Source organism: Vigna unguiculata, chromosome 3 (genome assembly GCF_004118075.2).
Source record: "Vigna unguiculata cultivar IT97K-499-35 chromosome 3, ASM411807v1, whole genome shotgun sequence".
Classification (NCBI taxonomy): Eukaryota; Viridiplantae; Streptophyta; class Magnoliopsida; order Fabales; family Fabaceae; genus Vigna; species Vigna unguiculata.
The window spans coordinates 3,807,538-3,825,912 of record NC_040281.1 but is presented as its reverse complement, the minus strand read 5'-3'; the positions used below and the strand labels follow the sequence as shown (position 1 = coordinate 3,825,912).

At 34.2% G+C, this 18,375-nt stretch overlaps 3 protein-coding genes across 4 annotated transcripts; 1 reads left to right on the top strand and 2 right to left on the bottom strand.

Annotated features, from left to right (window-relative positions):
• Positions 1-3,712: 3,712 nt before the first annotated feature.
• Positions 3,713-4,262, bottom strand: LOC114176813. The gene has a single exon (XM_028061979.1). The coding sequence runs from the start codon at positions 4,089-4,091 to the stop codon at positions 3,882-3,884; it is 210 nt and encodes a 69-aa protein (XP_027917780.1). The 5' UTR covers positions 4,092-4,262; the 3' UTR covers positions 3,713-3,881.
• A 2,430-nt stretch (positions 4,263-6,692) lies between these two features.
• LOC114177077 (CBS domain-containing protein CBSCBSPB1-like) lies at positions 6,693-13,763 on the top strand. 2 transcript variants are annotated; one of them, XM_028062311.1, is made up of 15 exons: positions 6,693-6,967; positions 7,049-7,198; positions 8,089-8,248; positions 8,337-8,469; positions 8,573-8,710; positions 8,847-8,928; positions 9,039-9,152; positions 9,295-9,361; positions 9,496-9,601; positions 9,676-9,743; positions 11,318-11,427; positions 11,518-11,651; positions 12,064-12,149; positions 12,232-12,321; positions 12,876-13,763. In XM_028062311.1, the coding sequence occupies exons 2-15, from the start codon at positions 7,065-7,067 to the stop codon at positions 13,047-13,049; spliced, it is 1,596 nt and encodes a 531-aa protein (XP_027918112.1). In that variant the 5' UTR covers positions 6,693-6,967; positions 7,049-7,064; the 3' UTR covers positions 13,050-13,763. The 2 variants fall into 2 exon arrangements, with proteins under 2 accessions (XP_027918112.1, XP_027918111.1); XM_028062310.1 differs by having other exon boundaries at positions 8,573-8,743.
• Positions 13,764-15,665: 1,902 nt separating this feature from the next.
• LOC114178939 (protein transport protein SEC13 homolog B) lies at positions 15,666-17,745 on the bottom strand. Its single transcript, XM_028065095.1, has 2 exons — positions 17,499-17,745; positions 15,666-16,826 (listed from the first exon to the last, which is right to left on the bottom strand). Exon 2 carries the CDS (start codon positions 16,820-16,822, stop codon positions 15,917-15,919), a length of 906 nt encoding a protein of 301 aa, XP_027920896.1. The 5' UTR covers positions 16,823-16,826; positions 17,499-17,745; the 3' UTR covers positions 15,666-15,916.
• Positions 17,746-18,375: the final 630 nt, after the last annotated feature.

The window sequence follows — 18,375 nt, the reverse complement described above, 5'->3', positions numbered from 1 at the left end:
TCCACGTTCCATTACGTTCAATGGACTCTATCTCCTCACACATCGCTTTTCTCCATTTTTCATCCCGCACAGCATCCTCAAATTCCACGAGCTCCGCCTCTGCTGCCAATGCAAAATGCACTGGGTTTCCTTCTTTAGTAACAACACCAAACAGTTCATAATCTCTGAAACGAGTTGGTTGTTGTCCTTGACGCTGGGATCTTCGAAGCTGCTGAACATATTCTTCGGGTTCAATCTCGCCAGAATCTACTACATCATCAGGTTCTAGCGCAATAACTGGGACCACCTCTGCTGCCTCATTCACCTTATTTTTCTCCCACTCCCAACTAGAGGCTTCATCAAAAACTACATTTCTGCTGATAGTTACACTCTTGGTTTCTGGGTCAAACAGCTTATACCCTCTAGTAGTGTGATAACCAATCATCACCATAGGCTTTCCTTTGTCGTCTAATTTGGTTCGCTGCACTTCAGGCACTTTATGGAAACACAGGGAACCAAAAACTCTCAGATGCTTGACATCTGGCTTCTGTTTTGACCAGGCTTCTTCTGGTGTAACTCCCTCCAACCTCTTCGTAGGTGTGCGATTTAGAATATAGGTTGCTGTTGCAATTGCTTCTCCCCACATATACATAGGCACGTTTTTACTTTTGAGCATACATCGAACCATGTTGAGGAGAGTTCTATTTCTCCTCTCAGCGGTTCCGTTATGTTGCGGTGTGTGAGGCGGTGTAACCTCGTGTGTGATTCCCATTTCAGCCAGGAAGTTTTGAAACTCCAGTGAGTTGTACTCACCTCCTCCATCAGACCGTAGTCGCTGTATCATGCAACCACTCTGTTTTTCAGCGAGAGTCTTGAACCTCCTGAATGTGTCAAAGACCTCGTTTTTGCGCTTTAGGCAAAACGTCCACAACTTCCTGGTGTAGTCGTCCGTGAAGGTCACAAAGTATCGACTGCCCCCAAGTGTTTCCACAGGCAATGGTCCGCAAAGATCAGAATATACCAGTTCTAACTCCTTCGTTGTTTTGGTGGCAACGAATTTGCTGAACTTGCTCTTCGTTTGCTTGCATTGCACACAGTCATGACACGCTTCTTCTGGCACAGACACGCGAGGCATCCCTTCAACCATTCCTTTAACGCTCAGTTCACTCAAATTTCTGAAGTTTAGGTGACCAAAGCGTAGGTGCCACAACCACTCTTCTCTGTTCACTGCAGCTGCAAAACACTTATGGTTTAACGTAGTCATTTTTACCTTAAACGTACGATTGAATGATAGTGCAGCACAAATGGCAAGCTTCTTTGTTTGATCATAGACCCGTAGGGAATTCTCCTCAAGAACCATCTTGAACCCTTTCTGCATTAACTGGCCAAGACTCAGCAAATTGGTTCGTAACCCAGGGACATACAGGACGTCGTCGACTATGACTTCTTCTCCGTCGAAGCTTCTTAGCACGACTCGTCCATTTCCTTCTGCATGCAAACAGCTGTCGTCTGTAAATCGCACCCGTTCTTGAGTCTCATTACTCAATTTCACAAACCACTCCCTCCGGCCAGTCATATGGGTAGAACACCCAGAATCAAGATACCATGCATCATCATCATTGTCTTCGTTCTTGGTCTGAACCATGAGTAAGACAGCTTCAGAATCGGACGACTCTTCTTGCGCGAGATTTGCCTGGGACTGAGGCTTGGGTTTGTTTTTCGCTCCATCACCATGCCAGCAGTCGCGTGCGAAGTGGCCATACTTCTGGCAGTTATAGCATTTCACTCGCTTTTTGTCAAACACCTTGTCTTTACTCCCATTCCCGCCTTGCTTCGATTCACCATCTTTCGACTCTGGATCAGTCTTTTTCTTGGATTTGTGCCCTTCTTGGTATCTTTCTTTGGCTTCGATGAAGTTCTTGCTTGAAGAACCAACTCCTGATACGATTTGTGATCACTCATGCGCAGTTCGTGACCCTCCAACGAGTGCTGCAATTCTTGAATACTCAGCTTGTCGATGTCCTTTGTTTCTTCAATTGTGATAACAAGATGATCGAACTTTGGATGCAAAGAACGAAGAATCTTGTTTACCACGTGTTCTTGAGACAATGTCTCGTTACAGCTTTTCATGGCGTTAACCACACTCTGAACTTTGTTGAAGTAACTCGCCACAGATTCGTTGTCCTCCATTATCAAGAACTCAAAGCTTCTACGTAGGGCCTGCAACTTCACTCGCTTGTGCTTGTCACTATCTCCGTAAGTCTTGATGAGAATCTCCCATATTTCTTTAGCCGTTTCAGCCATTGAAATTTTGTTAAAGATCTCAGAATTCACACATTGATATAGCAAATACCTGGCTTTGCTATCCATCTTCTGCATGTTTGTAATTCCTCTTCTCTTCGTCTGATGCCTTGCTACCGGGATCGACGACGCCAACTTCGATCACCTCGGCCACATCTTGGAATCCAAACACCGCGCGCATTTTATCTTCCAATCATCAAAACAGCTTCCATCGAACATGGGCAACCCTCCAGAAATGAATCCACCAAGTCCAGCCATGATTCTTGAACGTTTCTTGAAGAATCACTATAGGTTTCTTGAACCTCACACGTGCTTCACAAAGAGCACCCTGAATCGTCAAGACACGCCACACATAGTCTGGCAGAATCACAGACAAAAGAACCACTTCTCAACTCACGTACTGGAAGACCCCCCCTCTGAACCAACCTTGCTCTTGATACCATATAGGAACTATGCACACATATAGAAGAATGAATGGAAGTTTGTATATTATGTGAAATGAATGAACGTATTTATACACAATACAGAAGCAAAATATGAAAGCAACTATCATATAACAGTACTAACTGTTTTAACTAACTAAGGTTCAGTTTTGACTTATTCCTAACATAAAGTAAGCAAATATGAATGTATGAGTTCTTTTACCCGTCATCAAAATAAAGTTTTCCATTTTTATTATGACAAATATATAAAATGATTGTGGCGTGTCTTTATTATACAATAAAGAATCAAACACATTTCATGAAATTCTTTCTGCATTCACTTTTAATTTAAAATGCCAAATTATTATCCCAATCTAATGATTTAATGTCCTACATAATTCCAGTCATAATGTGTCCATGTTTTTCTAGAGTATTCTACATATTGAATTTATTAACACGCTCTTCAATAAATGTGTCTGTTGAAATTATAAAACTGTTTTAATAAATATGCCAAATTATATATAGAAATCTTAAATTATTAGGAACAGAATAATATTAAAAAGCAAATAAATTACTAATAATGTTAGTACTTTCTAACATTTTTATTTTTGGTTGCAGATCAGGCCACAATACCCAAGGATGCTAATTTTAAGGATTCCTTTCCTATACTTTATGCTACCTACAAAACCACGTGAGTTGAACTGCATCTGCACGCAAACCAGAAAGCGCGTTCCGCGTTTGCCTAAAATTTTTAAATATACATTAATTACATTAATGTATTCATTGTCCAAAAATTTACCAGTAATGGTTCAACAGTTATCGGTAGTATTAATAGTATTTAATAAAAAGTGTTTCTGGGAAAAGGAAGAGAAGGAAAGCAAACGGCGTGACTTTTACTGTTTGCCTTTTTCTGTGAATAGACACTCTGCGAAGGCGACCCACACAATAGCCAAAACGGTAGCGTTTGCGAAATTGTTGAAGAAACCCCAAAAATCCACACCCAGCCAGCGTCACAAAGCGAAAAGAGGATCATCATTCATATCTTCGTAAAAACAACATCATCCTTATCCACACACCCGTACAGTAACAGATCAGAAGAACTACACTAGAAACTTACAGGGAAATGTAAAAAGTAAAAGGCAGAGAAATATAAAGAAATTGAGATTTGGATCTGTTGAGCTAGCCGGTTTGGATGTGAACGCCGATGGCAATGAGGAAGATGGTGATGAGGCCGAAGTAGATGATGGCGTGAACCAAAATGGAGGCTCCACTGGTTTGCATGTTGCCAAACTCCGCGATTCTTCCCCTGGATGGTATCTGGAAGAGAAGGCCCGGGCTTAAGAGCACGAACAGCACCACTGCTATCACCACCGGACCCCAATCCGCCATGTTCACACCTTGCTTCTACTGTGGAGCGGTTGGAAGGAAGAAGAGTGTGGAAGTGGAAGAGACGTCTACGTTAGATTTCAGGTTTGGGGCTTTTAGCGGTGGGAGACACCAGTAGACAAAACTCATACCCCACACCCAACCAAACGGATCCTTCGCTTTCCCCATCACACTCATCATCTTATAACTCGTTTCAACCGCTCTGATCCAATTCCACATTCATTTAAAAAAAAATTCATCTTGATAACTTTTTAAAAAAAATGGATTAAATATATTTTTGATCTCTCAACTTCAAAATTTTATACTAATTTAATCATTCATCTTTCAAAATGTATAAATTTAGTCCTTTTAACTAAATTTTGTTAAGTTTATCTAACGTTTCAAGCATATTTCATAATAGTATTTAAGTTAACATTGAAGCAAAAATAAGTCAAACAATGTAAATAATTTAAATACTATAATGAAATGTGCTTGAAACGTCAGATAAACTTAACAAAATTTGGTTTAAAGGACTAAATTCATACATTTTGAAAGATGAAGGACTAAATTAATCAAAAATTTTGATAAAGGACTAATTCCAAATTTCGCTGAAACTTGAGAAATCAAAATCATATTTAACCCTTAAAATATTATACAACTTCCATACTAATAATAATTTATAACTTGACGGTAAGATAATATCGTTAAACCTTTAGTGTATCATTTACCCAGAAAAAAATTGTCTTAAAATAATTGTTATTGGACATCTTTTTTCATAATAGAAATTAAATGAATTTAACTTTTTTTTTTTAAATGTAGACTATGAAACATTAAATGCGTCTTATAAATACTTTTATTTACTTTTGAAAAATAATAGCTATCTTTAAGTTGTTGTCACATAAATTCGTTCGTATAACACGCGTAAAATTTTTAAACTTTGAAAACGTTTTTTCTCAGGTAAAATGTAGTGCTAAACTAACACTATTTTTTATATAGAAAACTTCCTTATGTTAATGGAATTAAGATTGGAATTAGGTTTCTCAATAATTTTTTAAGGTTTTTTAATAGTTTCAATAAATAATTAATTTTAGTCATTAGTTAGATTTAAACAAATAGTAGGAGAGTTACTCAGCCGTATAAATATATAAACCGAGACATGAATATAAATAAATTGGGTCAATTTAGTGCTATCCTTCACTCTCATATGGACTGTTTTTACTTCCTGCACACCACAAGTTTTTCAATATACAGTACAAAATAATTTACACTCGTTCAATCACAATAAACTATTGTGTATATTGAAATCTTGTTAATTTTTTATCATATCCACACTCAGGTTTCTTCCGAAAGTTTTTTCTTTGTTTTTATGCCAAAAAAAAAGACACGTTGCCATCAAACTCATAAGATTTTTTTTAGCTACAAGTATCAGCTGGTTCCATTATTGTGCTTATTTTGTTAGGTAAACCTTTCGATTAATTGTAGAGGTTACAGCATGAAATAGCTCCACCAACGGCTAAAATTGTTTGCAGGTGAATGATTTTAACTACGACTTTTAAAGAAGCAAAGTTTGCAATTCGATCATGTTATAACCTCTAAATATATTGCCCCTTGATATTTACGAAACTTCTATGAATCATATAAACACCCAATAAAAAAAAATATTAATGTTAGCATGTATTTGGAAGAAGCCTTAAAATAATATATCAGTAGCTTAATCTTAACATATGCATGTGACAGTGATTTTTCTTAGTAATGAATAAAAATGCAGCATACGATATTTTATTGTAAAATAAATAAATCAAATCAAACATACTCAATATTGCTATAAATAATTGCATTTCACTGGTTTAAAATGTTGTTTCGATCTTATACATACACACAACTTATATTTATTTTTATACGTATTAATTTATTTATTCTAAATTAAAACTTTATAATTATTAATATTTATTTTTTAAAATAATTTTCGCATGTAAAAGGACCATAAAACATTGTCGTATAAAAAATGTGGTATAACTTGCCAAGACTCCGATGAACAAATTAATTTTCAAGAGAATAATATTTTTGTTATTTTGGATTGTAGATGCTTAAAACAACTGTTTAACTTTTTAGAAAAGGGTTAAAATGTTTTAGTCCATTAACTTTTATGAATCTTAGAATTAGTTTATTTTAAAATTTTAAATAAATTTATTTATTTATCTTTCGAAATATTATGTAAATTTAATTATTTTAATTTATCTTTATTAAGATTATTTGATATTTGAAACGTGTTTTATAATAATATTTAACTTAACACTAAAGTAAAACTGTGTCAAACATTATAAACAACTCAAATACAATACTGAAATGCGTACAAAACATCAAATAAAAATAAAATTTAATTAAAATAACTAAATTTACGTATTTCGAAAAATAAAAATCTGAATTAATCTTAAAATTTTAAAATAAATTAATTCTAAAATTTATTAAAAATTAAAAGAAAAAATATATATTTAACACTTTAGAAAAATAATCCACGATACTTGGAGTGTTTATTTTGTACATACGTATTTGATTTGGTTACAAAGGAATGTGTAAGGCAAATATATTCCCTATAATAACTGAATTCGTTAAACTTCATTGAACGTAGCATTGGCATGCTTAGTGTGACACATGTCGAATTTACCGCACTTGCTGATCCTAGGAGAATTGGCACCGTTGGAATCGGCGCCAAGTTCTCCTCTCCCACCACCACCCCGCCTTTTTTCTTCAGCTACCTACACAACCACAATGTTCCTTCTCAATCTGTCTGTTTCTGCACCGGCTGGTCACCGGGAACATACTTCATTTTCCGACCGCCTCTACCCCCTTCTATCCAGATTCTTTCGCCCTCCTTTTTAACCAACATTCTTCTCTTTCCGGTTACTTTCTTTTCTTCTCAATTTCGTTACTCGCTTTTCAATTTTCATCATCACAATTTATCTGAATTTGAGCGGTTACAGGTAGCGTTCGGGAAAGATGTCAATTCAAGGTGTTTCTTCTCGAAGGCTCGCTTCGTTGACGAACAGCCCCTCGCAGAACAAGAAGAAAGCCTCTGAGTATTCGTCGCTTGACCTTACTCCTCGTAAAACGTTCCCGTCACCGCGCACCGTGTACTTCCTCCTTCTCATTTTTTTTTTCGTATGCGTTTTTCTTTTGATTGATTTATCCTACCTATAAAATAAAATAGTTATGTTCTACCAGAGTTTTTTTATCTAAAAATGTTTTTTAATATTATAATTGATTATTTAATTTATCATCATTAAATTATATTCAATTAGTAGCTCATTTCATAAAAAATAAAATAAATCATAAATGTAAAACTAAGTCACGAATAGTTTCTCTCAATTCATATGGAAAATGGAATAGTCTCTCGTTTAATTATAAATACTTTAATTTCAGTAAAAGAATTATTAGTAAAAATACGTTACGGATCTTATAAATAAAAATGAAAAAGACATTTTAATAAATTATGTATTTATTTATTTGTAAATCAAATCTACATTATTTTTAAAAATTGATTAATTATTAGAAAGAGCTCTGCTTCATAATATAAAGTTTTAGCATAGATTTTAAATTTAACTTGTGTATTAAAATGCTTTTATTATAATATGATTAATGTATTTGTCTATTTTAATTTAAGTTATACAAAATGACTATTTAATTTAGGTATTGCAGGAGCTAATGCGATTCTAAAGAAAAATTCAAATTGAAATAGTATAATTCGTGTTCCTGCGAATTGTCATTTTCACTTTATGGAAACACGTATTCTCATGATTAGCTAATTGATGCATCACATAGAGTGGTTTATTAATTAAGCATTCACAGAGTATCTGTTCAAGGCTCTCAAATTATATTGATTTTTAATTTTAAACAAATGTGTGATGTCTTCGTTCTCGGAAATGTAAGAAGAGATGAATCAGATAATGGTTATTGTGGTTTTATCATTTAAATCATGTGATGATGATGATGATGCCATTGTTTTGTACTTGGAATTGGGCAGGGGAGAGCGAACTGTGAAGTCATTGCGGCTTTCAAAGGCATTGACAGTTCCTGAAACAACCACCGTCTATGAAGCTTGTCGTAGGATGGCTGCTCGCAAAGTAGATGCTCTACTGCTAACAGATTCTAATGCTTTGCTCTGTGGAATCCTCACAGACAAGGTAAATTTGGACTTCTTTTTGTGACACCCACTAACAAAAAAAATGAATACTGGGCCTTTTGTTTTACATTATAATTTTGTGGTTAAAGGATATAACAACAAGAGTTATTGCTCGTGAGGTTAATCTCGAAGAAACAACCGTTTCCAAGGTTATGACAAGGAATCCAGTATTTGTCCTTTCTGACACTCTTGCTGTGGAAGCCCTCCAAAAGATGGTGCAAGGTTGGCAGAATACGGAGAGAGGCAACACACACTTTTTTCAAGTTGATTGCTGTTTCTGTATGGTGCTTTTTGAATAAATACAAGGATGATTTATTGTTTTCAGGGAGGTTCAGACATTTACCTGTGGTGGACAACGGAGAAGTTGTTGCCATACTTGACATAGCGAAGTGTTTGTATGATGCCATTGCCCGTATGGAAAGGGCAGCAGAGAAAGGAAGGGCAATTGCGGCTGCTGTTGAAGGTATCGAAAAACACTGGGGAACACCTACGTCTGGTTTGTACAGTATTTTCTTTTTTTCATGGCTACTTTTTTTTTAGTTAGGTTCCCAGTTTCTTTAGGCCTGGTTTTGTTTCATGCTAATTTGGCCTTTGTGCAGGCACCAATTCGACGTTCTTTGAGTCACTTCGCGAGCAGATATTCAAGCCTTCTTTGTCTACAATAATTCCTGAGAATTCAAAGTAGGTAATAATTTCTTTTGTTTTAGATGACAAAAGTTTTCTGGGATTTAATTTGCTTGCATGTTGTGATTATTATACCAAGATAATTCAGCAGATACTGGCATTTCCAGGGTTGTTACAGTTTCACCAACAGACTCAGTTTTGGCGGCAACAAAGAAGATGCTTGAACTTCGTGCTAGTTGTGCGGTTGTGACTGTTAATGACAAACCTTGTGGTATCCTTACGTAAGTGTGTTGCTATTGGCATTGCCACCCTCCTATTTTTCTGAAAAGTTACTTTTACCTCCTACATTCGAATTTTTTTTTTTTGGTAAACAAGTATCGTCCGTATTTTTTTAATGTACTACTTTCCCTACACAAATTTCAGTTCAAAGGATATCTTGATGCGGGTGATAGCACAAAGTCTTCCTCCAGAATTTACTCTTGTTGAGAAGGTACCACTACAACTAGATCTAGTGATGTTCAGGACCACATTTTCCTGCATGTTTTAGAAGAAGTTTTTCAGAGCTTTCGTCCAGTTATCGTTTCTTGTCCCTTTTTTTCTGACCTACAGTCAATCAATATACAGGCCATGACTCCAAATCCAGAATGTGCAATAATTGATACACCAATAGTCGATGCACTTCACACTATGCATGATGGGAAATTTTTGCATCTTCCCATTGTTGATAGAGGTAATATAAATTGTATATGAGATGGGGAACTAGTTCCTGCATCAATATTTTTCTGATTTGGATGGTTGAAACAGATGGTACTGTTGTTGCTACGGTTGATGTAATTCATATAACTCACGCGGCTGTAGCAACAGCTAGTCAGGTATGCTTTCTATGACTGTGTAAACCTACTGCTGTTGATTGCATTAAACCTCTATTGAATCCTTGTTGAAATGGGGTAATTGGCTGTTTATTTGTAAGTTATACACAATCTTTTCCTAAAATAAGGATCGAGCATAATAGAAAGATACTTGATTATTAAATAGATTTCTATCTTTCGCATTGGAATAGAAGCACAATAAGTAAAGATATTTTAGAAAAAAAGTAATTACAATTTATAAGGTAAACTGATTATTACCTTTTTCAATGTGAATTTCAGATGATAGGAAAGTTGTTCCATTTCTATATTAAATTTGTATTTTCTTATTGATTTATGTACTATAGCAAATTATTTTCAGTAAAACTAGTTACTTTTCTTCACCTTAAAAACTAAATGCAGATTTCATATATGAATTGATATCTGAATATGTATGCAATTTATTGATTAGTGGGTCGTCAGTCAGCATTTTGGTTTTAAACTTGGGAGAAGAAAATTGCCACCCTCTTTTCTCCTTATCCATATGCTTAAGCCTCTTGTCTTGGAAATATAAGAATATGAAATCTTGATGATTCATTATTATCGAAAGCTTAACCGATGTTAACTATTTTTCTTTTTATGAATGTTCTTAAAGCATGGAACCGGCTACTAAGAACAGAAAAGGAGGTGGCATATCATACTAATAAATTTAATGAAAATATTATCCTCTAGTAGAAAGCCAAATAAAATCAGAGAGCACTTCGTTTTTTTTTTCTCGGCTTCAACCTCCACATGCTCTAAGACGTAGGCGTAGCACACAACATACTGAACAGAGTTGGCGTAAAAAATAAAATATAATGAAAAGAGTTGTAAAATTTTATACCATCCTCACCGTAATCAACACGACCACCAGACTCGTTAACACAAAAACGTGTGCCTTAGTCAGGTTGATTAGCGTCGTACACATAGTTTACTGATGTTGAAATGTGAGGTTAACTTTCTCTCTCTCGTATGTCATGAAATTGAATATTTAGAATCACCAAGAGTCAAGCATTATGGAGAAGTAATCCTTATATAAAATCCCTTAGGTTGTTTTCCATGATTTTACACTTACATAAGTAAATACAGTGGGGGAATGACTGCTATTTTTTCTCTGTTGGTTTATCCCATCGATGCATCGAGGATTTCTTTTACCCTTACAATTTGGCAATTTACTATCAATGGTACCTTTAGTCCCATCAATGGCGAAGAGTATCAGGGTTTAATTTTTCCCACCTCTTGTTGCAACACTTTTTTAATCTGCAAATATTAATTATTAGTTTAGTTTTTATTAGTAGAGTACTCAAACTGATGACCTACCTCTCCAACGACTTTTTCCGCCTATCTTCTACTTGCAATATGTAGCTCCTAGGACAAAGAAAATGTTCAACTGTTTTTACCAACTGGATATTATTCTAAAGTTATTTCTTTCACTTCCCTGATTTGGAGCACTGCTGATGTTAATGTTGAATATAAGATACCGAAATTCAATTTTTTTTAGCTTCCGTGATCTTTTTCCGCTAAAGATTTGTAATGATGGCAACATTTTCTCCACTGATTAGGTCGGAAACAGTGCTGGTTTTAATAATGAAGCAGCCAACACCATGATACAAAAATTTTGGGATTCGGCCATGGCCTTAGTTCCAAATGGGGAGGACGACGATTCCCAAAGGTTATATCTTTTTCAAATATGCATCCCTGTTGCCAGGAAAAGTTATTTTCAAAATTTTAATTTAATTACATGTTATTATTGACATGGCAGCGAAGCTTCCTTGAAAATGGTTTCTGAGGGAGGAGAAATAGGGAGATCCCTTTCTTATATTGGGTCAAGCATGACGAATGCATTTTCCTTCAAATTACAAGACAGGAAGGGTAGATTGCATAGATTCACATGCGGTATGTCAACTATATATTGCATGTTTCCAATCAGGTCTTCGCGTACATGTGTGTTTTCCCTCTCCATCTTTAGACTAGCAAATTTTCGTTAACAACCATATCACAAATTCACTTTAATAATAAAATATGTACTTAATTTAGTCTGCAAGCAAATTGATAAAAAAAATGTTATTTAAAATTTAAATTGGTAGTATAATGGTGATATATAATGGATTGATTGGAAAAATACCATAATTTTTAGTAGTCTCAGTTGAATGTTACTGGTTTGCAAGTCTTCAGTCAATTTTTAGTATTCTGTAACCGCAAGAAACTTGTTTATTGACTGAAGAAGCTCTGTTTCAACTTACACGTTAATTATGCATTACGTAAAAAGATATCAGTTGAGTGGTTTGTGTGCTTCGTGCAAGTTCAGATACTCGGAGCATGACAGATGTAATAACTTGCATCATTCATAGAATCGGTGATGACATTGACCCCACGAACCTGCCCCAAATTTTGGTAAGTTTCAAAATGTTATATTTATATTCTTCGGTCTGGCTTTTCTCCTTTTTCTAATGCAAGCTCGTCGATTTGTTTGTAGTACGAAGATGAAGAAAATGATAAAATTGTACTGGCTTCGGACAGTGATCTTGCCGCAGCTGTAGACCACGCAAAAGCGGCTGGTTTGAAGGTATGGTTGAATGGAATTTTGAGAGAGGAAGGGCTAATGATATATTAAAGAAAAGTTGAATTTAGAGCAAGATAGGTTAATTAGTCATTTTCCTTTTCTTATATGAGTTCACAAATATTAAAATGGAATAACAGCATCGAAAATGTTTATGGCTGTATGGATCAAGAATCAATTGTCTTAAAAGGTAAAAGAACTTTAAAATGTGGATAGAATATTATAAAATGCATGCCTCACACAGTACATCTACTGCTCTTTTTGAAATTTGATATAGTTGACATCAAGAGAGGTCAAAAGAATTTAACTTTAATTTTCATAGTTGGTTAGAAAATTTGCATTCACATATCTCGTATTCCATCACAAGATATCTTGTCAGACCTATCTCAGTCTAATAACACTAAGGAAATTAGTCTCTGATTTTGTGGACGGGAAAGACAGACGTCACGATCAATAAAACGGTCACTTTGCTTTAAATTTGTTTCATTTGCATCTCATGATAGTATATCAATAGGAATTTGTCTCAAATAAGTTTGGAATTGAATTTATGAATTTTGTAGGGATTGAGATTGCATTTAGACTACTCAGGAACACGGGATTATGGAAATGATTCAAGTTCAATGAGTTGGAAATATGGTAATTCAGAATCATGGGCAACAGCATACAGCACTTTTGCTGCTGGAGCTGCAATTGTTGCTGCCTTAGGCCTAATGGCATTTGTGAGGCGAAGTTAATAACAGGAAGAAGCAGCTTTTGACGGGGGTAGAGGCCACAAATGAAGTGAGTTGGAACTTTGGAGGGGCATACTTTTAGCACTTGCCAATCTCCGATCTCCAATCTCTAAGTTCTGGCATTTTGTATAACAATTTGTATCTGTATTCAAATGTTATACGAGAAAGAGAGGAAAAGCATTCTTATTTCACTTCATCATCTCTTGCACCTGTATTCTGGTATGTCCGGTAGTCTCATGCAGTTAAGAGTGAGGTTAAAGACAATTTAAATATATCTTCTTTCAATGTTTCAAGAAGTTTTTCAAGGACAACCATGACGAAGCTACGGTATACTCGATGGTTCACATCTCTGGAAAGCAGAAGTCAAGAACAACTTAAAAACATCTTCATCGATCAACTCTGTGAGACATCTTTAAGAACAAATTTAGATTTCAAAACGAACGATACTTTAGATATAGTTATCGACCGACCTAAAGTCGGAATACCCTGTAAATTTGTAATATACAGATTTCCATATCTCATCATCTACCCGATGATTTACTGATTCCTTTCTCATATGTTAATAAAACAGAAATTGGGCTTGAGTTGATAACAAACAATGATTTCGCTTGCAATTTACCAATTAGTAAATGTTTATTGTATTCTGGAAGGTGTAGGTTTAGTGTATGTTAAAAATATTGGTGTATGCTTAACATTTTTCTTAGTAATAAAGTTGATACAAAATGTTAGTGTAATCTATCTTAGATTCAATGTGCATGCTTCTGGTCCGTAAAATATATTTGAAATATGTTTTTCCAAATCCCAATTCAATATCAATCTCATATCCATCTTAAATATTTTTACATGATTTTATTGATTTCCATGTCACTTAGATAATAATATTAAAAGTGAGAAAGTAATTAATCTTTTTGTATGATTAGTGGTGAGACTTTTAGGATTTTTTAAAAGGTTTATTAAGTAAAAATTATATATATGTGAAGTTAAAAAGATTTATTAGAGAGAAATTGTATATATTTGATTTCAGTCCAACCACCTACATAAGGAATGACAACTTTTAAAAAATACAAAATATCATTTATCTTAAATATTTTTACATGATTTTACTAACATTCATATCACTTGATAATATTAAAATTGAGAATGAGATTTTTAGTATTTTCTGAAATTGTTTATTAAGAATAATATATATATATATATATATATATATATATATATATATATATATATATATATATATATATATATATATATATATATATATAACTTCACTTTATCCTACATAAGGATTGAAACTAATTTTAATCCAAAACATGAAGAAAGTGAGTTTATGAATTTTTTTTTATATATGTATAATGTTTAACTTTGTTACTTTTATCTAATATGAGACTTAGACTCATAATTCAATTATTCTCAACAACAATTACATAAAAAAAAGAATTACATAAAGTTGCATTGATTTTTTTTTAGATTATGTTGTGAGTGAATAAATTTTTATCATTAGTTATATGTTAGTCTATATAGAGGTGTTATTTATCTTAAAAAATTCTTTAAGTCGGGAATCGGGTTGAATAAATCATTACCATGTAATGAAGATTCATACCTTGTTACATACATGTTATTTTAGTAATGCTACGATATTGATTTAGAATAAGAAGAGAGTACTTAGAAAACAGAATAAATACTTTATTGGAAGTATAGTTTTTTTAATATACCCTAATTGTTATTTTAATTATGTGCATGGAAGTGTTATTTATTTTAATTTACGAGCATATAAGTAACATTTATTTTATCCAAAATTTACAACAATTTTGACTTTTCAGTGTGAAAATTAAACAGAAAATTACGCTAACCTTTCCAAGTATATTTCTCGTGTTTTTCTGAGTCCTTTTCCGCTGGTTCTTGTTTTGGTTTTGCTTTGCACGTATGCATGTAAACCATAATTGTCTTCTATCACTAAATATTCGGTAAAAAAGAAAAGGAATTCGTAATTACCATCATATATTCTTACTGTACAATCCATGGTGTTAAAAATGCACAACATTTACTTTTCTATGAAAGTGCAGCAGTGAATTCGTCACTCGTTTTGTAGGAGACAGTATTTCCCTAAAATTTTAAGGAGAAAATCTAAATGGAAAACTCGCTTTGAAAGCTCATCTCTTAAATTTTCATATCAATTTTAAGGACATGTCCGGGCTATAACAGGGTGGATGATGTGAATGCTGCACCATCTAACTAAACAAAACAGAAAACAGAAGTTTTCTTCTACATAGAGAAATCCAAACAATCGTATAAAACATTGAGCAAACAACAGATACCAATTTTATTGCTTCTGGTAAATGTGACAGCAAATTTAATTATATCACTGTTGATTATGTCTGTTACTAAAATTAAATCATTCTTACACTATAAGTCAGTCTCAATTCTATGGAAGCACAAGACAATTGGAAAGCTCATACTGCGTAGTTCAAAGTTATTAACCACTTTCCCCTACCTGCCTAGATACACTACAAAATAAAAATAGTTTTATCCCAGCAAGTAAGGTCAATTACACAGATCGCACGATGATATCACGTGAAGTTCTCTATCACAGGCCTGGTTAAAAACAAATTCTCAAGGATATTATGCAACTCCCAGAACAGAAGCTATTGTCACATTATATAGTTGAAAAATATTCTTCTGACCTCAAAATAACTCGAACTAATGAACTTAATTCTTACACAAACAGAACATGCAATGGATCACAAACATCAATGAACAATGAAGCACAATTAATCAACTGTATAATATCCAGGGAAACAAGATGTCAACTATATTTCAAAACAAAATTCTAACCATTTTCAAAGTAATAAACAAGGCCTGCAAATCACATTCTAAGGCTCCACTGTTGTCACCTGTTGCCATTCCCCATCTACTGCTTCCTTCCACAATGTCACATTGTTGTTCCCGTCAGCCACGGCCAGTATGTTTCCCGTCAGTGACCATGACACCCTCCAAACAGGTGTCTTGAAATCATTCAAAACCTTGCCTTCCCACTGATCACCCTCTTTTGCCACGGTCCATATAACCACTTTACCATCCTGTGATGCACTAGCAATAGTGGATTTAGGTAGCCCTAAATTGGGTGCCCAAGCAACATCTCGAACCCAATCTGTGTGCATATGAAGAGCAGGGAAGCAGTCCATCTTCCACAGTCCATTGTTGAGCTTCCATACCTTCACAGTATTATCACAGCCACCAGAGCACAGCTTCTGCACAGGATCAAGCAACCCTGCACCAACAAGGGCACCAGGTGCCGTTGATGGTGCCCATGACACAGAAGTGACACCAACTGGGTGAGCCTGATCAATCATTGCAGTGTCCCAGCCACCGTCTGCTCTTGCAGTGAAAACAGAGATATTCCCATCGGATGAGCCACAGGCCAAGCAGAGACCCAACTCGTGGGGCGCCCAAGCAATAGAGTTCACAGATGATTTGTGCTCATCAAACACATGAGCTTGAGTCCATTCATTTTGGTTACCCTCCTTCCATATAATGACACGGCCGTCATAGGAACACGATGCCAGAAGAGAACCAAACTTAGGATGAGCCCACACTACTTGCCAAACAGGTCCTTGGTGACCAGTCAATGTTGCTAGATGCTGAGAGGCCGTGTTGCTCACTCCAATTATCTTAATTGTGTGATCTGATGAAGCTGTTGCCAGCCTCTTACCATAGTAATCCATTGCAACATCATGGACCGTGTCTTGGTGACCCGTTTCAACCTTCTGAGAAGGCATAATTCTGTTATAATCACACACACACAATGCAATCATTTAGTTTCAAACAACAATTTGCAAGTGAAACTAACAGCTAAACTAAACTAAACCCTCTGTTAACTAGTCACTTCCAATGTTGAAAAGGTAAATAAAACCTCAAATAAAATACAATGAAGGAAAAATAAAGCATCAGCATAAGATTCAACCCCAAATACACAGATATATAACATTTCCAAGCAAGCAACTAGTAAATTTAAAAAAAAATAAAAAATCACTACAGATTACAATAAATCCATCAACAAAAACATAATACTCAAGCAAAACCCTAGTCCCAAGATGAAAAGTGAAAATCCAGCCAAAGGTTTTAAATTTTACACAAATATTCATCGAATTTAGTATTGAAGAAAGCACGACACAATTCCGTTTAAATCATGATCTGTGAACGATCTAGAATTTCACAAAATCAATAACACCAAACCCTGTAAAAAAACGAAAATTGGGGGGAGGGGAATGGTTTATCGCGGAAAACAAACCGCATCTGGCGAAACAAATAAGGGAAAGCAAGTAACGGAGGTTCCAACAGAATAGAGGTGTCAATTGAATGGAAAGAATCGCAAAATGGGTACCGACCAAATCAGAAGATCCCAGTTGAAATTTGAATAGATCAAGAGAGAAAGAGAGTACAAAGAGAGAGAACCTGAGAAAAGGAGAGCGAAAAATCAGAGGTGGTTGCCGGAGCTGCCGTGGAGGGTGGCGCGAGTAAGGGTGGCCGGGTGAGTGTAAGATGAGATCTAATGAATAAGCAGAAAAACTGAAAATGGAGACCAAGATTAATGGACAAATATTATTATTTATAAATATAAAGCTCTTTAAAAGTCTACTATGAGGCACATTTTTAAGAGAAGAATAAAAGATGACTTTCGTATGTTTCTCAAAAATGATACCACTAGACACATCTTACAACTTAATTATTATTTTTTAAATAAATTTGAATAAAAGTAAGTTAGATAGTTATGAGATATTTTATATGGACTTATTTTCTTATTTTTACGATCAAATGTCATAAGAGAATTAACAATTTCCATTTTCAAGTCCAATAAAATTTGAAAATCACACTAAGTGATATGTTATTATTATTACATGTAAATGACATTCTGAAGAAGCAGTGACTCATTTAGCTTCTTAATGTACTCATGTAAAATGCAGCAGTATTATTGCATGTAAAATGAATTTTAAAATTAATTCATCCTCAAAATGTTATATCAATTTAGTCTTTTATTTTTATAAATGCATAAATTTAATCATTTTTATCAAATTTTATTAAGTTTATTTGACATTTTAAACATATTTTATTATACTATTTAAGTTGACATTAAAACAAAATTGTGTTAATATAAACAATTTAAATACTATTATTAAATATGTTTGAAATGTCAGATAAATTTAATAAAATTTGATTAAAAATACTAAATTCACGTATTTTTAAAGATTAATGAATAAATTGATTAAATTTTTTGAAGAGAGATTAATTTGAATTTCATTGAAAAATTGAAGAATCGAGAATATATTTAACC

Bases quoted from the DNA above. Each gene is read 5' to 3' on its own strand.
- LOC114176813 (XM_028061979.1), bottom strand. From the start codon at position 4,091: ATGGCGGATTGGGGTCCGGTGGTGATAGCAGTGGTGCTGTTCGTGCTC.
- LOC114177077 (XM_028062310.1), top strand. From the start codon at position 7,065: ATGTCAATTCAAGGTGTTTCTTCTCGAAGGCTCGCTTCGTTGACGAAC. The intron at 7,199-8,088 runs GTACTTCCTCCT...GGAATTGGGCAG, and splicing joins TTCCCGTCACCGCGCACCGT to GGGAGAGCGAACTGTGAAGT. The intron at 8,249-8,336 runs GTAAATTTGGAC...TTGTGGTTAAAG, and splicing joins GTGGAATCCTCACAGACAAG to GATATAACAACAAGAGTTAT.
- LOC114178939 (XM_028065095.1), bottom strand. From the start codon at position 16,822: ATGCCTTCTCAGAAGGTTGAAACGGGTCACCAAGACACGGTCCATGAT.